Source organism: Glycine soja, chromosome 3 (genome assembly GCF_004193775.1).
Source record: "Glycine soja cultivar W05 chromosome 3, ASM419377v2, whole genome shotgun sequence".
Taxonomy (NCBI): domain Eukaryota; kingdom Viridiplantae; phylum Streptophyta; class Magnoliopsida; order Fabales; family Fabaceae; genus Glycine; species Glycine soja.
The window spans coordinates 46,579,487-46,601,593 of NC_041004.1; the positions used below are offsets into that span (position 1 = coordinate 46,579,487).

At 28.3% G+C, this 22,107-nt stretch overlaps 2 protein-coding genes across 5 annotated transcripts; both read left to right on the forward strand.

Moving 5' to 3' along the window:
• Window positions 1–1,733: 1,733 nt before the first annotated feature.
• On the forward strand, window positions 1,734–6,215 carry LOC114407737 (probable low-specificity L-threonine aldolase 1). Of its 4 annotated transcripts, none has more exons than XM_028370955.1 (10): window positions 1,734–1,912; window positions 2,588–3,035; window positions 3,142–3,253; window positions 3,842–3,892; window positions 4,564–4,635; window positions 4,784–4,874; window positions 5,011–5,069; window positions 5,317–5,417; window positions 5,562–5,628; window positions 5,859–6,215. In XM_028370955.1, the coding sequence occupies exons 2-10, from the start codon at window positions 2,593–2,595 to the stop codon at window positions 5,925–5,927; spliced, it is 1,065 nt and encodes a 354-aa protein (XP_028226756.1). In that variant the 5' UTR covers window positions 1,734–1,912; window positions 2,588–2,592; the 3' UTR covers window positions 5,928–6,215. The 4 variants fall into 4 exon arrangements, with proteins under 4 accessions (XP_028226756.1, XP_028226753.1, XP_028226755.1 ...); XM_028370952.1 differs by having other exon boundaries at window positions 1,738–1,912; window positions 4,742–4,874; XM_028370954.1 differs by having other exon boundaries at window positions 1,740–1,912; window positions 4,742–4,874; window positions 5,905–6,215.
• Window positions 6,216–17,276: 11,061 nt separating this feature from the next.
• Window positions 17,277–18,744, forward strand: LOC114407739 (protein LIGHT-DEPENDENT SHORT HYPOCOTYLS 1-like). Its single transcript, XM_028370956.1, has one exon. It carries the CDS (start codon window positions 17,917–17,919, stop codon window positions 18,469–18,471), a length of 555 nt encoding a protein of 184 aa, XP_028226757.1. The 5' UTR covers window positions 17,277–17,916; the 3' UTR covers window positions 18,472–18,744.
• Window positions 18,745–22,107: the final 3,363 nt, after the last annotated feature.

A 22,107-nucleotide genomic window follows, 5' to 3' on the forward strand; every position in this document is an offset into this window, starting at 1 on the left:
CCAAACAATGAAGAGGATAAATAAAGAATTGTATACATTCAATTTCATACAATGAGGGGGAAAATTGCTTCTTTTTGTTTTTTGTGCTACAAATTTGAAATTTTAGAGAATAGTTGTATAATTCAGATTGGAGGAAGATTGTGTCAATGGTTTTGTCGATTCCACGTGAGTCAATAACCTGAAACTGAAAAACTTATATAATATTGAGTTTAAGTTTAATTGAATATAATTTTATTTTAGAATGGATGAAATATATGATGTGATGTCATTAATTAAAATAATATTAAAAATTAGATAATAAATATAGCAAATTAATAAAAACATTTGACACATGAAAAGTGTTTGGCTTTTGGTGGTATCGATTTTGTTAGGGATGGCCAAGTATGACATAGTACCCAGTCTGTGAATATGCTCTCCAGAACTTAAAGAGGTAAAATGAAAAGTAAAAGGTGGACAAATTTTGTTGTCATACGCGAAAAAAGGTGAGTCCATATATTGAGAGAAATCCCGAGAGTTAGAATTGAAGAAATACCTGAAAATATTGATCTGGTGGCAATGTGAACATTATATGGAAAACTCCCAAGGTTATTCAGTTCGCGTTGGCTAGTTGGGTGTTAACTCAACGAACACAGTTTTCTCACATGGACCAAAATAAAGTCCACACCCATCAATGGTGAGGACATTCATACAAAACCATAAAGAAGTACAACAACTAATGATCCTTTGTTCAGTAAAAAAGAAAAACTAATGATCCTTTGTTGGATATTTTCAACAAATGTTTCTTTGACCCAAAATAAAATAAAATAAAATAAAGCACAAAATACGAGTCATAACTCATAAGATAATCAATTCATAACAATTTTTTTTATCCATTTATAACAATTTCTTGACCAAGAACAAAATAATAATTTATCATCTATGTATAACACGATACTTCTAGAATGACATCCTCTTAAAAAAATAGAATGACATCCTCTCGTTAATGAACTGAGCGAGAGGATAAGCATGAGAAACATATAAAATCAGGGTTATTTTGATATTTTATTAATTTATTTTTAGTTAATATTATTTTTATTATTTAATCTATCCATTGTTTATTTTTGTTGGTGATATATCACTCATATATATTCATTGTTGATTCATTCTAGAATAAGTTTGACATTCTGTTGCATTAAAACTTTAATAAGATTTGCATGAATTTAACATAATAACAAAAATTGTAAAATCAATGTGGTAATATATTTTTATTATAGATTTATATTCATGGTAAGTTTTATATGCGACAATATATTTACGATTGAATATTATAAATATAATAATTATTTGAAACAATAAATATTATCTTATAAAATTTAGCGTGAATATTAACACTGAAAAACTAAAAAGGCAACAAACCATTTACTATACAATAAGGCTAAACAGATAGACTTTTACGGATAAAAAAAACAGATAGACTCTTATTTAAAATAATAATAAAAAAGACTAAACAGGTAGACTATTAGTTTTATTAGTGGTCGTATTTTTTTTTTGGTGACTTTTTTATTTTATTACTGGTCATAGTAGAATTTATACATTGATAAGGAATTATTTTTTTATCCGTTACATGAAAACTGACAAAATGGATATAGACAAACCAATAGTTGGTGGAGAAATCCATTGAAACTGCACTGTGGTTACAATACAACTTGAATAAATAAAAAACAAAAATTATCCATCGGTTGTTGTTGAAATGGTCCAAAAAACAATTTGATTCCTTTCTTCTTCCTCATGTTGTCATAGTATTTAAAGTCATATTTGTTCCCATCCTCCTCAATTCAGTACGAAGTTCTTGGAATAAGTGTGTACTGCAGACACCGTTGCCTCAGTCATACTTAACTTTTTGGGTTACTTGCAATCTTGTTGGAGTATCTAGGTAATTAATTCCCTTGACTCTGTTCCTTTCTCTGCCACTGATTCTGTATGATGGAAAAAGAAAGCATTATTAACTCCATGTTTCGTAACTAGGATTCACTAGCTGAAAACCACAGTAGTATTTGCCACTTGCCTTGCTTGTCTCATGTTCTTTGCAGCTATATATCAGTGCTCATATATTTTCTTGTGATTTTTACTGTTGTTAATTAAATTGAGAGTAATTAGCTAATCTATCACCCTGTGGCTTTAGTAAATAGGAAACTGGGCAATAATTCTGAAAAAAAAGTAATTTGATTTTATGGAATTCTGGCTCAACTTGAATTCAGCGAGGAGTTTGAGCATGTAAATGCTCTATTTTCCCCCATTTTATTTCTTGCAAATTCATGGAAGCTATTTTCAGATCATTTGTAGTGTACCATGGGGAACTTGTTCATGGAGACTATTTTATGATCATTTGTAGTGTAATCATAGGGAACTTGGGTTTTTCCTTTTCCCCCAAAAATGTCTATTAATTATGGAATTTGAATCCAACAATGGTTGCCAAAAAAAAAAAATGTCACTGTAAGCATTAATTTGTATAAAATTGTTTATGTGATTTGGTGTTTCTAGTCTTGCACCAAATGCAAATAATGAGAATGGCACATAACATTTACTTTTGGGCTTGTTTTGGTGCCAGAGAAAATGGTACCTAGGATAGTGGATCTTCGGTCAGATACAGTAACCAAGCCAAGTGAAGCAATGCGAGCTGCTATGGCGAGTGCTGAGGTTGATGATGATGTTCTTGGCCGTGACCCCTCTTGTTTTCGGTTAGAGACAGAGATGGCAAAGATATTGGGAAAGGAAGGTGCACTTTTTGTTCCATCAGGCACTATGGCCAACCTTATATCAGTGCTTGTGCATTGTGACATAAGGGGAAGTGAAGTTATTCTGGGAGACAATTCCCACATACACATTTATGAGAATGGCGGCATTGCAACCCTTGGAGGGGTGCATCCAACAACAGTTAGAAACAATGAAGATGGAACCATGGACATTCATTTGATTGAGGCTGCCATCAGAGATCCAAAGGGGGAGCTAGTATATCCAACCACAAGGCTTATTTGCTTGGAAAATACTCATGGAAAGTAAGCAATTATGCTGTTCAAAAATTTTCTAAATAGTACATTAATTGGTTAAATATCCTTTATATAAGCAGTAAGAATGATTGGTATTTTTTTTTCCTGATTGTAGCTCTGGTGGTAGATGTCTTTCAGTTGAATATACAGACAGAGTAGGAGAGGTTGCTAAAAAACATGGATTGAAGCTTCACATTGATGGAGCCCGAATATTTAATGCATCAGTTGTAAGTAAATTTTGTTTACTTATGATTTGATTTTGTTCACAAAACTTTAAGTAAAATCACTGCAAATCAAGAAAAATTTGTGCCTGAAAAATGCACCTAGCTAGCTGAATACTTACAAATGTGGGAATAATATCTGTCAGTCTAAAATCTCCAATAATGAAACGTAAGATTGATCTTTATTCTACTATATGCTCTATGAATACATGTATTTGTGTCAGCAAAAGATCTCCATTAAAGAATTGGTTATTTTTATAGTATGTTTTGTTCAATTCAACTTAATTCTGGAAATAATTGGTTAAAATAACTCACAAGAAGTAACTTAAAGCATTCAATCGAAATAAGTAATTATTTCCTAAAAATAAGTCGATCCAATGATGCACTTTTGAGAATGAAACTTAAATCTTTCAATCCTTATCTAATGATTCTGACTTGAGTAACTATATAAATGCTCCATTTCCTGATTGAAGGGAATCCGAATTCTTGTTTTTTCCAGTGAGTACTTTGATTTTTTTAATTGCACTTTCTTACTGTTGTAGTACTCCAATACTGGAATAACATCTGCATGTCTTTTTATTGTAAATCTTACAGGCACTAGGTGTCCCTGTGGATAGGCTTGTTCAAGCAGCTGATTCAGTATCGGTGTGTTTCTCTTTTATCTTTTTTTTTGGACAAGTTTCATGGAAAGGCTCTTCTGAAGTAAGCCTATTTTTAAAAAGAGTAAATAAGATTGTGTCTAGCTTAAATTATAATTAGCTAGTCTAGTGCCTAGTGGGCTATCGCAATATATTTAGATCAAATTAATTTCATCACTTTAGAAACAATTTCATTTTAGAGGAACATTTTTCAAGATTTAGAGAACCTTTGTTTTTTTTATCTTAAACATTACTTTAATTTAAAGTTAAATTTTTTTGGGTAATGAATGAGTGAAAACATTTGGAATTTCTAATATAAAAATTAATTTACAATTTAAAAGCATTTGAAATTTCAAATATAAAAAAAGGGAGAGAGAAAAACTCCTATGAAATTTACTTATGCAAAAGTTGTTTTTATTTTTCTTTAATAAAAAATTAATTTCATTTTTAATAATCTTTTAAATTATACTAAACTCAAATTGTTTCTTTTAAAAGAAGACAAACAAACATTAGTATGATCTGTTGACTTTAGCAGTTTTAGCTATCTAATCTTATTCATAGAAGTTCTAGAAATCTAATTTTATTACCAAATTCAAATCAAACTTTTTTTTACCTATATCCTATTATATAATAATCGAACTAACCAACTTATGATTATTCCTTGAATATATGAATTAGGTATGTCTATCAAAAGGCCTCGGTGCTCCAGTTGGATCTGTTATTGTTGGTTCCAATAACTTTATCACCAAGGTACTTAATCTTTTGGTGGCTAGATTACAATAAACGATATATATATATATTCTGAAAGAAACTTGATACTAAGTCAAGTAGTATATATATGCATCTGCTATTTTAGGCTAGACGGCTAAGAAAAACATTAGGTGGTGGAATGAGGCAGGTTGGCATCCTTTGTGCTGCGGCACTCGTTGCTTTGCAGGAAAATGTTGGAAAGCTACAAAGTGATCACAATAAAGCTAAACTTTTGGCTGGTAAATGTCATACAATTATTTTAACTGTCCTTATCTTTTCGAAGAATTACAATTTTATATACATCTTTTTTTTTATTCTTTTCCCCCCTAAATTTCACTTGCTGTTCTCATATAATTTTGTCCTTTTTGTTTTTAGATGGATTAAATGAAATTAAAGGACTGAGAGTGGATATCTCTTCTGTGGAAACCAATATCGTGAGTATTTAGCATTATTGTTGCTTTAATTACTTTGTTGATACTTGATATTCTATATAAATTTCCATGCCATTGCTTAATTAGTCTATTAGGCCAGCAACTTAGATGATTAATATGTGTAATCGGGAGACCAGGCTATCCCTTATTAATTAAACAGTTTTTTTTTTTTGTGTGTGGATACTTAGCTTGAAACAAGTATTAATTAACGACGACCGGCCATTTACAAATAATGTTTGATATATACTAGATATATGTTGAAGTTGAAGAGGGCTCACGAGCTACAGCAGCAAAGCTATGCAAGGACTTGGAAGACTATGGTATCCTTCTTATGCCAATGGGCTCATCAAGGTCTTATTTGCACTCTTACTATTTGTTTAATCTGCAATTAATTAATTTAGATGAGTTTTGGTAGTACTATCAAATAGCCATTGCAGTATTACTTTATGCTAATTGTTTCGAAGAGGTTGATGACAATATTTACTTTTTGCACAGATTGAGAATTGTCTTCCACCACCAAATATCGGCTAGTGACGTGCAGTACGCCTTGTCGTGCTTTCAGGTGATGACTGGGAATCCATTATTATTAACATTAACCCTACTCTTTTTAGTACATGTTTGGATACTAGTAACAAGAGAAGAACTCAAAATTATTTTTATTTTTAAAGCGACAAATTTTCTTTTTATTTTATTCTTTGAAATTCGAGAACATATATGCATTATTAGACTTTTACTTATAATGTGTTTAATTTGTTCATTGACTTTTATTTGGCATACATTTCGCGTTGTTAGAAGATGAAAGTTGAGACTCGATCTCTTTTGTTGAATGTTGTAGCAAGCTGTCAATGGAGTTCGAAATGAAAATGGCAACTAGTGGACGAAATTGAAATTTGCAACCTTCTGCCGCATATATAACTATATTTATTAATAATCAAATTAAAGATCAAATTCCATTCGATCATGTGAATAAACAGGAACCTTTGTAAAAAGGTTTGAACATGACATATATGGATATATATGATGTCAACGTGTAATCCAAAAGTTTCTCAGCATGAGTCTGCAGTGGTAGAACAGTGAACAGTGAAGCCTTTACGGAATCTTAATTTGCATACTCTTTAATATTCTTTTCTAGCTGTATCTCGAGCAAAATGTGATTCTTCCTTTCGTACACATTTAATTACTATCTCATGCAGAGAAATAGCAGCAAAAGTAGGTGCTTGTTCCATACCTAGGGTTTAATATATAATCTTCAGATAAATAAAGAGGAAGAAATGTAGTGGGCCAAGTAGTAGTGACAAAGGTTCGATCACTGGAGATTGAGCTCACAGTTAGCAACAAAATTTTATTCTTTAGTTTATTTAAAGGTTTGAATTAATGAAAGCATGCCTTTCTCGTTTGGTTAAAATAATAAAAAGAGAAAAATTGAGTGTAAAGAGTATATAGTAGAAAATTCAATGAAGTTATAAAATAAGATAGATCAGCAAAAATTATGAAATTATCATATATTTTTTCTCCTCGTGAATAAAAAAATTATAACAAATAAATATTATTTAACATATAAATTATGATTTAAATTTATGATAAACAATTTATATAGTGATACGTGATTATTTTTTACGGTTTATAATGTTTTAAAAAATTAAAATTTAATTTAAAAATAAAGAAAAAAAAGAGATTAAGACAAATTTCTAAAAATTTTATCGTTGAAAAAACAATCTTATAAACCCTCCTATTTAATATGGTTATTCTAATTTTTATATACAAAGGTTTATATTGTAATATATATATATATATATATATATATATATATATATATATAAGGTTACTTTATTGATAATTTCTTTAGAAAATATTAAATCTTAATTTAGAAATAAATATAAAAAGAACAAATTATGGCTGAAAACTCTCTTATTGAAGACAAACTCTTAAAAAAAAATTGTTAGAAAATGTCTCATCAAGATGCTCTCTTCAATATAGTTTTTTTAATTTATATATAGAGTTATGTATGAATGTCGTTGCAAATTATAGACTCAATTTATTTAATAAAATCAAATCAAATTACTTGAGAATAAAACGTAATTTTGTCCTTAAAGATATTTTTTAGTTTTAATTTTAATTTAAATATTATTTTTAGTCTTATATTTAATAAAAATAATACATATTTTTTCAAAAATTAAAAATACACATACTTTTTAAAAATTAGAAATAATACAATAAAATAAATTTACTTGAAATCATTGTATTATGAAAACCAATATTATATTTCAACTTTAACATAATAATAATAAATATTAAAAATAATAATAAGGCCAAATGACTTGTTTAGTGTTTTATCTTCTTTTTTTCAGTTTAATCCTTTATCTTTTTAAATTAATTCAAAATGATCATTTCATCCGTCTAAAGTTAACATCATTAATAAAATAAAAATATTGCCAGATAACAATCATCACAAAGGGTGAGTTTTTTTATCTTCATCTTCATTTTCTCTTTTTTCCTTTGCAAACCCATAACCTTAATAGTATTTCTTGTTCCTCTTAAATCTCAAAGCTTTATGATCCATCACATGTCATCTATTACAAATTCAAAATTAAATCATTTCTCATTTTCAAAACACATCAAACTTAATGACAACCACAACAATTCAAGTCTAACATTTGAATTTACCCAGAAAACTACAATAACAACTGCACATATATACCCTTTAGCAAATCCACAAAGAATTGATAGTTCAAAATCAAAAGTTAAAGAACAAAAAAAACCCAAAATCAAATCTACACATTCAAAGCCCCTAGAACCCAAAATCAAATTATTAAACGCCAACAAATAAACCTCAAAGAATGAAACAAAAACATATTAGAGAAATTGAGGTTGGGGAAGAAAGGATTAGTGGTGATCACAACGTTATATGTTGAGACTCGTTGTCCCTGACAATGCCGACAGAGGAAGGAACGATCCCATCAGGGACAATAACTCAAACCTATTGTGAAGTGTGACCATCGCACTTATTGACATTAGCTTCCACAGACTCATATTTGTGATTGTTCCGCTGCCAGTGAGGATACAGATCCTATGTCAGCGACGACGCACGTAATTGGCGATGATTAGGAAGATGTTGTAACTACTGTCGACTTTAAGGATGTGGACACGAAACTTGTTGGTGTTCCCCCGTGCTATGATGATTAGCGACTTCGACTTCTTCTAGGACCCATCTGTAGGCTATCACGGCTGTCGCCCCCACCACGTGGAGGTATAATACTAATACTAGGAAAGAGTTAGGATTTTGGGAATAGGAATTTGAGAGAAGATTTCGGTTGTGTAAGTAGAAGAAGAGGAAGGAGAAAGAGAAACTGATAAATACATTTTTAGCGGTTTTTAACCACCCAATATTTGTAATTATTAATAACGTTAATTTTTCATGAATAAAAGGATTACTTTGAAATTATTTAAAAAATAAAATGATCAAAACTTTTAAAAAATAAAGGAGCAAATAAACCAAATAGGTCATTTGGCCTAATAATAACAAAAAAAACATTTTCTACCTCTCAAATACCTTGCTTTTTATCTTTATTTTTTTTATCATATCTCATTTTTTATGCCTTTCTTTATTTTTTAAATTATATATTTTTATTTTTACTTAAAGATTAAGATTTCATTAAGCAAAAGTATCACATAAAAATATGAAATGATCCAAACACAGTATTATCATTATAGGAAGATACGTTGCCAATAATCTAACATTGGTTCTAAGTCCAGCAATCAGATTTAAAAAATAAAAAAACAAAAAAAAACTCTTGTGTCATTTCAAAAAAGCATTGACGTTACAACTTACAAGACTTGTGGGCTCACAACATGCTTGCCTCTTTTTTTTTTGCCTTTTTATTTTACAAAAAGATGTTTTTTAACTAAAAAACGCAGTGACTACCTAGTAACTACACGCGTGAAAATGGCAATCCCGACAAGTTATATTAAGTATTAACAGACACTATGGGGAAATTTTTTTCTTTTATAATTACAGTGTATTTGTTTTTTTTTTTTTGGTGAATTTAAAGTGGATTTGTTTTTGTTGTATAATTTTGAGAAATTAATTTCCAAAAGTATGTAACAATTTTTTTTAAAAAATAAAAACTATGCATTTTATTACATACATATTAATTAGTTGCTATTTAAAAAAACCATTAGAATCATTCCAATAGCAGGAGTTTTTGAATAATTTGAACGAAATTTTAGATTGAAATCTCGTTGAATTCATTGATATTGAAAAAATTGTTGATATTTAAATAATAAAACTGAATTAGAAATAAAACATAATATAAAAAATATCAAACGAGAAAAAACAACTTTAGTAGTAACTTAAGTTATGTTGCTATTTAAATGAATTCACTTGAGGGGGATCATTTAAGAATTACCAGTAAAAACATATCAAATGAATAAAAAAAATATTTTCTTGTTATTTTAAAGTCATTTAAAAGAGTATTATTTAAAAGTTACTTAAATTTGTATTACTTAAATTGCATCGTTGAAAATGGTATTAACGACATAGAGGCAATTCAGCATTTCCTAATTAAGCTTCACCTCCTGCAGAAAGTAGAAATTAGCAAGTAAAACGCTAAAGGCAACCCTATCCGTGCAGGGTTTGGTGGGGCTCCAACCACATATATTAATCGGAGGGAGGCTACTTGTACTTCATAAGTATATATTATAGCTACTATAAACTACAGCTTACAGTGTAAAACCAACGAATCACAACACAGTTCGATCAATAATTGGATTTTTTTTTTAAGTATACTGATAATAGTTTGATTCTCTAACAATATGTATGGATTGATTTTCGTGTGTATGAAAAAAATTATTTTAAAAAATAAAATTCTCTTATACTAACAACTTGACGTTGAATTAATTTTTGTTTGCATAATTTTTATAAAAAGTATATCACAATATTATTATGAATTTATATTGTAACTTTATCAGTGTAAAAATTAATTTAGATCATTAGTAAATTAAATTAAATATTAATACAATATCTTTTTATTATTAATGTAATTACAGAATGTATACATTAGTCTATATATATGAAGGCTAAGCTCATCCTATTCTGCTAATTTTTTCCATCGGTTGTTTTTTTTTTTCTCCTTTCTTCATATTTCTCTTCTCTCTATCTCTCTTTTTCTTTTCATTCCACCTTATAATGGAGTATAGTCCCTTCTTTTCTGTTTTGTTAAATCTGATTTCACTGATGGGAAATTGCCTTTAACGTAGGTAACTTGTGTATGCAACGATAGTAGCACCTTTAAATTTAAGAATTTTCTCGGAAGACACTTTGGAATTTTGGATGTTAATGAGAGACGTTTTCTACAGTCAGTTTTAATGATATTTAAAGACAAGAAAACCAACCAGGAAATAGTTAGACTAGTTAGATATGCCAAACAACATGTCAACATGCTTCTTGACTCCTTGTTTAGTAATGGGCCAGGTGTCTGCTTTTTACAAAACAGCAAGTTATTGTTTCCAATGCTTTGGTTTCACCTTTTTTTTTTCTTTTGAAAATTTGTATTTATATGTTTTTACAATAAAGAGATAATAAGATAACTTTTGATGTTATCATTTTATTTTATTTTATTATAAATAAATTAATATTTTAATACGTGTATTGTACGTAATAAATATTTATTTGAGTTTAAGGGTCATATATTAAAAATATATAATAATTTTATATTGTTAATCAATTAAAAATCATGATTATTATATATATGATAATTTGTAATTAAATGATTGTGTAAATTTATTTTACATTATCAATGCAAAATATATATTTTTATTTATTTTATATAAATAAAATTTATAATAACAAAATATTTATATAAATATATATATAAATATATATATATATAAATATATATATATATATAATATTAAAATTCAAGTTAAAACTAAAAATATTAAAATGAAAAATTAATAGAGATGAGAGATTAATTTTTTCTTCATAAAAACACTTTTACTTGTTTATAAAAACACTTTTATAAAAAAACACTTTTTTATTTTATATTATAAAAGCACTTTTATAAAATAAATAAATAAATAACAACTAAAGGTCCTTCGTATAACATACTCGTCTAATATAAATCCTCTATATGTCGATTTTTTTTTCTCTCACAAGTGTATTTGGTAAGAAAGAAAGAAACAGTTAAGCCATATAAAGAATGAAAGTAAATAAGAAAAAAAAACAAAAAAAAAAAACTATTCTATTTAAAAACAATCAGTTATACAACATTGATAATCTGGCCTAACCTCTGGCCTAACCTCCTTATTAAGTAAGTTGCGTGGTTAAAGACTTTTAAACTCCCTTGTTAGGTAACTTAAACATAACGAGCTAGATGAATTAGAATTATCCCATAAACTTAAAGTCAAATTGACAATGAGTCATGACCAGTCTTTTTAAGTTATAATATTTTTTTTATAAAAATCAAAACAAAAGATAAATATTAAGAGATACCTAATAACTCACATATCATATTAACTAAATAATCTAATAGTATAAAAAAATATTAAGAGATACATAATGTTTTTTTATACTATTAGATTGATCAATTATGATACACACACATGTAAACCCTAAAATTTAATATAAGGAGATATATTATACTTTATATTTGAATGTTATTGAGCTATGTATCTTTTCTCGAAGCACGATAGTTACAGCATCAATTACTTTAATGATTTGAGACATAATTTTTAATATTACCTTATAACATATATTGTATAGTTGATTAGTTGTTTATGAAGTTACTTAAATGATTTTTTTTATATATCTTATTCAGTTATTCATACATATATTAGTTAAAATCGAAGAACTTTTACTATTTTTTTTCTTTCTCTAATGATAAATATTAAAAGGGTCTTATATAATTATAATCTATTCAATTTTTATACTAAAAATTACTAACACAAGCTCTTAATTATTAAAAAAAATTGTTTACAGTTACATGTAGAAGCACAAGAATAATTAATTGTAATAAGGAACAGGTGATGTAACGGAGGGGACTGGTGACTGTGACGTAGCAGACAATACATTGAAGTAATGAAGAAATAGTGAGTGAGTGAGTGCTATAAACTCTCCCTTTGCCCTTTGGTCCGCGCCGGGTCCTTCCAGGATTTTGTCTTTGCATCATATCTCACTCTCGTACGTCCTGCAATTACTACCACCTATAAAGCCTAAACCATACTCAACCACCGTACAATCCCCATGTTTGAGCAACTGAGCTAGGTGTATCGCAAGAGAAATTAATAGAAAGATAACATGGTGATAATTGTTCATCTTTTAATTTTTATATAATAAAAAACTCCTATAATACATGATGCAATGAATTTGGTTTAGTTTCCTGATTCGATGTTCTATCCAAAAAGCACTTTTGATAATTCTTTGTTTGAGGTTGATGTTCAATTTCAGAACAGTCGTTTTCGTGACTTTCTTGTGTGTAGATGGGCCCTCATGCTACATTCCTTACTGAGATTACAATGAAGTTAATTTTCACAATTAACTTGTTTAACATTCTTTGTGTGTGTGTGTGAAGTTTATGAAAGCTCCACCTCTTACTCTATCTAACTTACTTAACATACAAATATATTATTTTTATAGTTTTTTCAACATAAATTCAAATGAGTAAACCACTATTTCAGTCTTTAGAAGTAAGTATAAAGTATTCATCCCTAAAAATTTTAAATTAAATTTTATATTATCACTTTATTTCTCAAACTTAACTATTTATTATTCCTTTAGTCTTTAAAAATATATTAGTATCATCATTTAAGTTATAAGACTTATAAAATTTAGACTATAATAAACGATGGATATGATATTTTTATGAAAGTTATTATTGATTTAATTATTTATTTAATTCTTATAATTTTTAAATTTATTTCTTTTAGTCTCTATAATTAATAAATAAATTTTTTAGTTCATAAAATTTATATTTTAATTCTCAAAAGATTTATAGCGTTAAATTATTTTAACTAATTGAGTTAAAAAAATTTAACAACAAAGACATTTTAAGAATTAAAATATAAACTTCAGAAATTAAAAAATTTACTTATTAAAATTTACTTATTAATTATAATTAATTATAAAAATTAAAATAAATTAGTTTAAAAATTATAAGAATTAAATAAATAATTAAAACTTTATTATTTTTAGAAACTAAAATTACAGCACCTCAAACTTTTAAGAATGAATTTGGGTATTCCCATTAGAAAAATACAGTATTAAGATGCACACGAAAAAGTTTAAGTTAAAAGGAGACAAGGAATGAGGAAAAGCTGAGCAGATCAAACCAAAGGGATACATTTGTGTAAGAACATTGCACGCGCTGAGAGAGAGAGGAAGGTATTATGGGCAGTTTCATTTTTTATTCTCAGTCTGTGATTCGGAATCCATGAGAACGGGGAAATTAAAATTTTTGCCCTTTCAAAAACAGGGTTCAGACTATCTCCAGAATTTTTTCAGGAGAAAAGAGAGAAAGAAACGATAAATATGTAGGACTATAGACTCGTTGTGTCTTTCTCTGCGGAGGAGTTCTATTCTCAAAGCTTAGCTAGCAACGATATGAAACACCGGATGCCATATTTTCTGTTTCCGGAGTCCAATAATGAAGAGAACAGAGAATCAAAGTAATCAATTTATGTCTATTTCAACGTTAGAGATCATTGCACATTTGTAGCATTTCTTTTACATTTTTGTCATAGTTAATGTTACAAGAAAAAGAGAGACTCCATAACAACAAAAAAGAAGAGAAAAAAAGGAAACAGTCGTGTAAGCATGATATAATAAACTTAGTATAGAAATAAAAATATTATTGCTAAATAAATTAATTTAAAATGTCCAGTAAAACTAATTATTTTATAAATTTCCTATTTTAATGATTAAACTTTATTTATTCATTATTCTGGAAGGGCCTAAACGGCCAAACAAGACAAAGTACCTTTTATATAATCACTATTTTTATACTAGTTTGTTTACATAATCAGTATTTTTATACTATTTTTGTCTCGTAATATATGAACTATTTAACTAATCCACACATGACCTGAAATAAAATTAATTCTCATATAAATTAAGAAAGTTATTTAATTTAAAGAAGTTACTATCTTTTTTATCGTTGATTTATTTATTTATTTACTTTTAGTTTGTAATCTAAATTGACTAATAAAAGTCCAAGAACTAATTAAAAATGTCACTACTACTAGTTTATGTATCTAATGTGGTTGACTAATGACAACGAAGTTGACAATTCTGTTTTACATTGTTATCAAAGAGTGTAATGGAATGATTATATGTAATTTTTTTTAATAAGTTGGGGTTTTAATTTTTTTATCAATTAGGTTAACATCATCAAATAATTCGAACATATGACATTAGATTTATCAATAATTTATAAAAAAAAATGAATACATTAAATAATTTAATTTTTTTTATAAAATTTACCAAGCAATTTTCTAAAAACATAAAACTTGGTATGTAAAAAAAGGGGGGGAGGTAGTAAATCAGTAAATTTTACTAGCATTAGGCATTTTAGCATTTGCTTAGACAATATTCGTACACAATGAAATAATTTATTGTTTCGAGATGAGGCACAGTAGCGGATTGCTCTAATTACAAGAAATAGATGTACCCATTTATTGGCTACCGGCTTCCTGGCACATCCACAGCCACCAATCCGTTGTGAAGTCCCATGGCTGCCTCCATTCGTGGGTTTTGAGATTCCAAATGTTGGAACTTATTCCTTACGACTCTAAGAGGAACACAAACCTTTCATCATTTTTACCATTTTTAATACTCTCTGCTTTAATTCATTAACTTGTCTTTCTGCTTTTTTATCTCCAGTTTTTTAAAGCTTTCTACAGTATATTCTAGTAGTTGTTTACTTGTACCTTTTTTTTTATCTCTCTATTTCTTTTTAAAATTACTCTAATGTATACTACATGTTATTAAAAAAATTAAAATGACACTGATTGTCTTTTAATTTTGCTTTACATAAAAAGTAATAAGAATAAATAATAATAAATATAATGTGAAGTAGTTGATAAATATAACTTAGTATTTTTATTTGCCTTGAAATACGTTTGTTTCTTCTTTAGCCAGCCACCGGCGTCACAGTCACCAGAAACAGCAGCAAATTATAAACCTCAATGTTGACTTCAAACGTAAAAGCACGTTCTGAAATGCATCTAAGGAAAACAAAACCATTGAGCCTCCTTAAATTAAGGTGAAAATAATCAAAAAGCAAAACGTTACATTACTAGATGTATCTGGTATCGTTCTTTATATTGAATTGTCTTTTTGCTGTCTTTTTTTCTGTGGAGTTTAAGTTCATATTATTTATTTTTAAATACAATAAATTCATATCGAATTAATAGTTTATAGAAACTAAGGTGCAATAGAAGAGGAATTAACGTTATATGAATTTAAAAAATTCAAAAAAATTGTATGCTTATAAAATTAAAATATTAAATAATGAATACAACAATTTAAAACCAATTTGTTTGATAATTTAATTTTTCATAATTAAAATCTAAGACCCTGTGCAACTACTCTCCGGACACACACACACACACACACATATATATATATATATATATATATATATATATATATATAATTTAAGTGTGGTGAACTAAGATGTAAATAACATTTAAATAACTTTCTCATATTTAATAATACTATTTTAAAAACATCTTTACAATTATAATAATTTCAACATATTAAATATTATAATTTCATTGACTATTTAATTATTTTATGAAACTCTTAACAAATTATTACAACAGGTATGTTTGGATTTTCTGTGTAAATCTTCTAAAAATATATTTGAGAATAAATCAATTTGGAATGATATTTAATTATCTCCTAAAATATATTTGAAAATGAAATTTTACCTTTCCTCAATTTTTTTTTTAAAAACTTAGAGATATATTTCTTTTTACTAATTTAGTGGTAAATTTAACCTAAGAATTCGCTGGACAGACAAGAAAGAAATAAAAAAAATTAAAATAAAAGTTTTAAATAAACTAAAATATATGGGAGTGTATTGAATTAGGATTTTAAAAATTTATTTTAGCAAATTGGATTTTAAAGATTATGTAAGAATATTATAATTTTTCAGTCTTCTTTACAATATTTTTATGATAGTTTGGATTTAAAAGATTTATATTATAAGAATTTAATTTTTTTTATAGATTTATAAGATTTGGAAGGACTATGTGAATTTTAAAAATATATTTAAAATTATTTTTAAGAAAAGGTAAAATCAATATATTTTTAAAATTTTTTAATAGCTATATTAATTCTAAATTTATGTCCTTCAATACTAATTTTTATTGCAATAATATTTTTTATTTTAAAATTATATGTTGATTTTTTGATTTTTTTAAATTACAATAATTATTTTATGATAAATCTAATGACATGTTTAAATGGGTGCAACAATAAGAATGTATTAGAAGGGAGGAATGAAAGTGAAAAATTGGTAGGAAGATTATTGAATCATGTGGATGACTGATAGTCACGAAAATAATGTCGAGCAGTTGACATACATAGATAGTGTAATAAAAGCATGGTTAGTCTTAACATATAAAATAAGCATTAATTTAATTTATAAAATAAAGGAAAAAATACAAAGGAAAATAATATATTTTAAATTTTTTATTTCAAAAGAATGAGAAAAATATATATAAGACACATCTTTGGTGATACAAGAAGAGAATATGTGTGATGAAAGAAAATAAATAATTAATAAAAAAATAATAAAATTTCAAAAATTTAGATAAAATTGTTTGATAGATATTTTATATAAAAAAATATAATAAAATTCATCAAAATTCTTCTTAAAAGATAATTCATCGAAATTTATATATTTTTTAATATCAAAAGACGTTTTATAAGATATAAAAAAATCCTAATTAAATATTATTAGATTTTATTATTTTTCTTAAAAGATCTCAATTAAATATTATAAAACTTATTTATAATATTTAAAAATCCTAATAAAATATCATAAAAAATTATAAAAAAAATATTTTAAAATCCTTTTAAATTCTAATACAACACATCTTTGCAGTAAAATGAAAATGAAAAAAGTGAAAGAATGTAGGTATATTCACGCGCTTATAAGCAGAGTGAGGAAGGTGCATAGATGTCTATTCAGCTATGCTCAGCATCATCACTATCCTCACTGCCAAACTTTGTCCTGTTTTGGGGGCACAGTGCCCTCTTCTTTTCTCGTCATCATTTAACCCTTCTGCTTCACTCTCTCCCTCTCACTTCCACTTAGTACATCCCAACTCTCAGTTTTCTTGCGCTTTTCTGGAAGAAAATATTTTTGATTACCTGATCAATTTTAAGCTTTTTTTCTCCCACATGAATCATTCCATTTTCAGCCACTTCTGTTCCTCCATCCTTTAGAATCCTCATCACAAACTACACAAGACCAAACCAAAATATATATTAAAAAAACCCCTCAATTCAAGTCCTTTCACTACTCCATCTTCCCACTTCATAATATAACACAAATTAATAAATAAAAATAATAATTAAAGAATGCACTGCTTAGCTTCCCTATCTAACCATCTTTTTTCCTAGCCATGATATACCCTCTTCACTTCATTTCTACTACTCCACAGAAAAACCCTAGCTAGCTAGTCTTCCTCGAAAGAACAACTTAATTAATAAAATCTAGATATATATTTATATTGCAGGGTAGCGATGGATCCTTCTACTTGAACCTACTAATATTATCATCATCAAGCTCATTATCCTCAAGATCCAAGTGAAATCCAAATAAGAAAGCATCAGATCTCAACAATGGAGAGCGTGGCATCCCCAATAGTAACTTGTTCAAGCAACAACAATGGTAGTGGTAGTAATAACAGTACTACTACTACTCCTAGCAGGTATGAGAACCAAAAGCGGCGAGACTGGAACACGTTTTGCCAGTACCTGCGGAACCAGCGGCCACCGCTATCGATGGCGGTGTGCGGCGGGGCTCACGTGCTGGAATTCCTGCAGTACCTTGACCAATTCGGGAAGACCAAAGTGCACAACCCGACATGCCCCTTCTTCGGACTGCCCAACCCTCCGGCGCCCTGCCCCTGCCCGCTCCGCCAGGCCTGGGGCAGCCTCGACGCCCTCATCGGCCGCCTCCGCGCCGCCTACGAAGAAAATGGCGGCAGAGCCGAAACCAACCCCTTCGGCGCCCGCGCCGTCAGGTTCTACTTGCATGATGTTCGTGATTTTCAGGCCAAGGCCAGAGGAGTTAGCTACGAGAAGAAGAGAAAGAGGCCAAAACAACAAAACATTGCTAATGCAGCAGCAACATCTGTTACCACTTCCCCTAATGCAACCGCCACTGCCACTTAAGTCCCCATTTAATTAATGCCATGCCATGCATATGTTATGGTATATCTTTTTTTATTTCCTTCAATTCTGCGACTCTCTTTTTTCTTTACTAGTTTATTGTGCCCGTTTTATGTTTATTTTTGGCAACTCTAATGTCATATATATATATATATATATATATATATATATATATGTGTCTCCTAATTTGCAAAGATGTTCTTGTTGAGATGTAGTTCTGGCTTCCTGTGTTTAAGGAAGTACGATTTATATATTTACCAAAGGAGTTTGGAGTTCTCTCGATCTCTGCCAAGTGATGCATGATTCCAACTAGTGTTGAAATTAATAATTTTTGCGGACATGTACTTCAATTATCTCTAGCTACCTACCTACCTACCTACCAAGCCCTTTTGTGAGTTCGATCTTGTTGAAAAAGATTAAAGTTTACATAGGCTTTACTTGATTCTGAACACGTCGTGCCATGTGATACATGTGTGTGGAGAAATTAGGCAGTGAGTAGTGACCACCATATGTGTTTATAGGCTCAACCCATCTCTATGTAATATAGTCATGCAAGTTATTTAATTTAGAGGAAAAATCGGTAACATTCAATTAATATGTAAATATTAATTAGTATGGATCATGGTGGTATGGACAATCTAATAATTTATCGGGTCTCTCGTTGTGTGTGTTTTCAGAGAAACCTGCAAATACATCGATGGTTCATGGTAGCACTGCACTTTCACTTGCACTTGTAAAGTGAGACGCAGGTTGCTAGTCTCTGGTAATGTGTTTTCTTTTTGTTGTTTTATTATCGTGTATCTTAGCTAGCTAATAGTTACTTACAGGAAGGTTTTTCTTTTCTTTTACACAATAACATACAAATTAATTAATTAGCACTCTCTCTATGTTTCTTTTCTTTCCCTGCATCCATGCAGATTTGTTCAGACATAAGTTTAATAATAAGAAACATTTTTTTGACGAGTTGATATAGTTCGAGTTCAAAATAATGATATATAATATTCGTGTTAAAATAAAGGAGTAGGATTACAGAAGAGCTGGAGTAATAATTAACGTTCCTAGAATAACAACCTACAGTATTATTGAAAGGATAGCATTGATTGTGTAACCCACAAGCTTAATTAGCTGGATATAATTGGTCAAATCGAGTTTGGTATAGTATCAGTTTAAAGATGATCTTGTGAAATCTGTCTTTAGACAGTAAGACAAAACCTAGATTATCTTCTCTAGTATAGCTGCCAGCTGAAAATGGACATGTCAAAAGTAACTGGATATGTAAGAACAATTTTTGGAGTATTGAAAATCAGGACTAAGTTATTTGCCTAACACCCTATAACTTGGACAACGAGCCCTTAAATTTGATGAAAAGTGCATGGTTCTAATATGGTAGGCTTATGATGAACTGTCTCCTTGTGTGAATATATGGGTTAGGTTAGGTCATCTTGTACAAGGGAAAAGCCCTTTTATTCGTCTATATATATATATATATATATATAGACACACGACAGACATTCAAGTTTACTTTTTCCCTCACTTCCTTACAGGCGGGCTAGCTTTATATTTAGACATAATGTGGTTTCTTTTTATATATATATATATATATATATTTAAAGATGATGAATTAAAGAATTTAAATTAATGACAATTTTAGTATACTCAAGTACTCAACAAGCTACAAAACTCAATACTCAATTTTAGTATTATGAAAAAAAGTATACTCAGTTTACTTTATTAAGCAAATTTGATCTCATTATCATGCGTACTTCAGGGTATATATATACGTGAAAGAAGTTATATACATGCATGCATCTTTATATATCCATTATCCAGTTAATCCAAATATAGTGTACTGCTGTATCTTATATTAGATATGATTCTTACTCAAATACTTTATAAGATTCCAATCCCATCATACCTTACGGTAGTTGGCCGTCAATTGTGACAATAATTGTCAAAAGTATAACGATCTGTTTGATTAATAATAGGTCGACGGAGACGATATTTTTTTTTTTTAACCACATGTATTCAATCTTGATTACATGTTTTGAGACATATTTTAGCTGATCGAAGGGAATTAAAATTACATGTTCCAGACATATTTTAGCAGGTCGAAGGAAATTAAAACTACAGGATCTCCTTTCACTAATGGTCGATTCTATCCTTGTACACCATTACAAGCTTTTACATGAATTGGTGTCAACGCGACATTACTTCTTTCTAATTGATTAATATGTTTTTCCTTCAATATTAAACTAAATCCATCTTCCTGATCAAGTTTTAAACCGTTTTTTTCTAACATTAACATGATATAATCATTATACGTTAAATTTAAACTTTTTTTGGTATTAATTAAATTTAAAACTTTATCCGATGCCAATTGAACTACAATTTTAGCCTCGGTTTTATATATATTTTGAATCGAATAATTTTATTTTTATTTTTATATCATGAAATTACAAACAAATTATAATTCTATATTTTAACGTTTAGTTTCACATAGAGGTAACTCTACTGAAAATCAGGAAGTAAACCTTTGGTTCTTACTTTCATTTATCATTTTATTACAACAATACTTTTAGGTACCAACATTAAATTAGTGTATAATTTAATGGACTGACTTTTATATTTTTTTTAACAATGCAAAGAAGATATTTTATCCTCAAAAGGTTGAAAATAAACCTGGTACAAGGTGTAACTGGGATATAGCAACAAGAAGCTACAAAACTAACTTTCATATGATTAATTACTTTTAAATAACTACAAAAAAAAAAAAAGACCGCCAGCCATGTGTGATTATTATCGTAATTTCTTCATGCTGAATGAAGTACTAGTTTATCTTAGGTAAAATTATTTTTTTCCTCTAATTTATTGTTCAATTTAGTCATTTAATTTTTAAAATCGATTTAATTTGATTTCTTAATTTTTTAATTCAATTTGATTCTCTAATTTTTTAAATCGATTTTTTTAAAAAATATATATTTTGTGAAGGCTTAACATCATTTAGTGACAATTTTTAACCGACACAAAGGGTGATTTTTTTATCATTTAGGCTAAATAACCAAACTGAATCGATTTAAAAAAAAATTAGAGAATCAAATTAAATCTAACAAATAAATTAAAAAATTAATTTAACCTTTATCTTATTAATGGAGTATATCTTCTGCTTGTTGCGTTGTTTGTTTTTCTATGCCTTCATCTTCTTCGTTGAATAAAAAAAAAGTTCACACAGAATTATGACTTTGTGCTAAGGTTGCTAATACTGACGTGCTAAAGTTGAATAGCACAAAACGAAACCTCCAAAATAGAAAGAAAGCTTAAATTGATTGAATTAGATGTCCAACAGAGTCTAACATTATATCTGCTCCTAACTAGCCACAATAATCATTGTTATCCTACTGTCGTAGCAATCATTAACTACATAGACACAAATATACTTATCTTAATACGAGTAACAAATTGATCTTAGATGCATGTAAAACTAATACTAATATATTTCAAAATGAAGATTTTGATCTAGTAGATAATATTAGTTAAGAATAATTTAGTTATTTCATCATATATATATATATATTCTGTCTTATATTGTACAAATTTTATAATTATTAATGTTATGGAACCTTAGCCCCTTTTCTTCTTCTT

What these genes read in the sequence shown, in the direction of transcription:
- LOC114407737 (XM_028370952.1), top strand. Translation starts at nt 2,593, where the DNA reads ATGGTACCTAGGATAGTGGATCTTCGGTCAGATACAGTAACCAAGCCA. An exon ending in TTGGAAAATACTCATGGAAA is followed by an intron (nt 3,036 to 3,141) that starts GTAAGCAATTAT and finishes TCCTGATTGTAG; the next exon opens with CTCTGGTGGTAGATGTCTTT. An exon ending in ATGCCAATGGGCTCATCAAG is followed by an intron (nt 5,418 to 5,561) that starts GTCTTATTTGCA and finishes CTTTTTGCACAG; the next exon opens with ATTGAGAATTGTCTTCCACC.
- LOC114407739 (XM_028370956.1), top strand. Translation starts at nt 17,917, where the DNA reads ATGGAGAGCGTGGCATCCCCAATAGTAACTTGTTCAAGCAACAACAAT.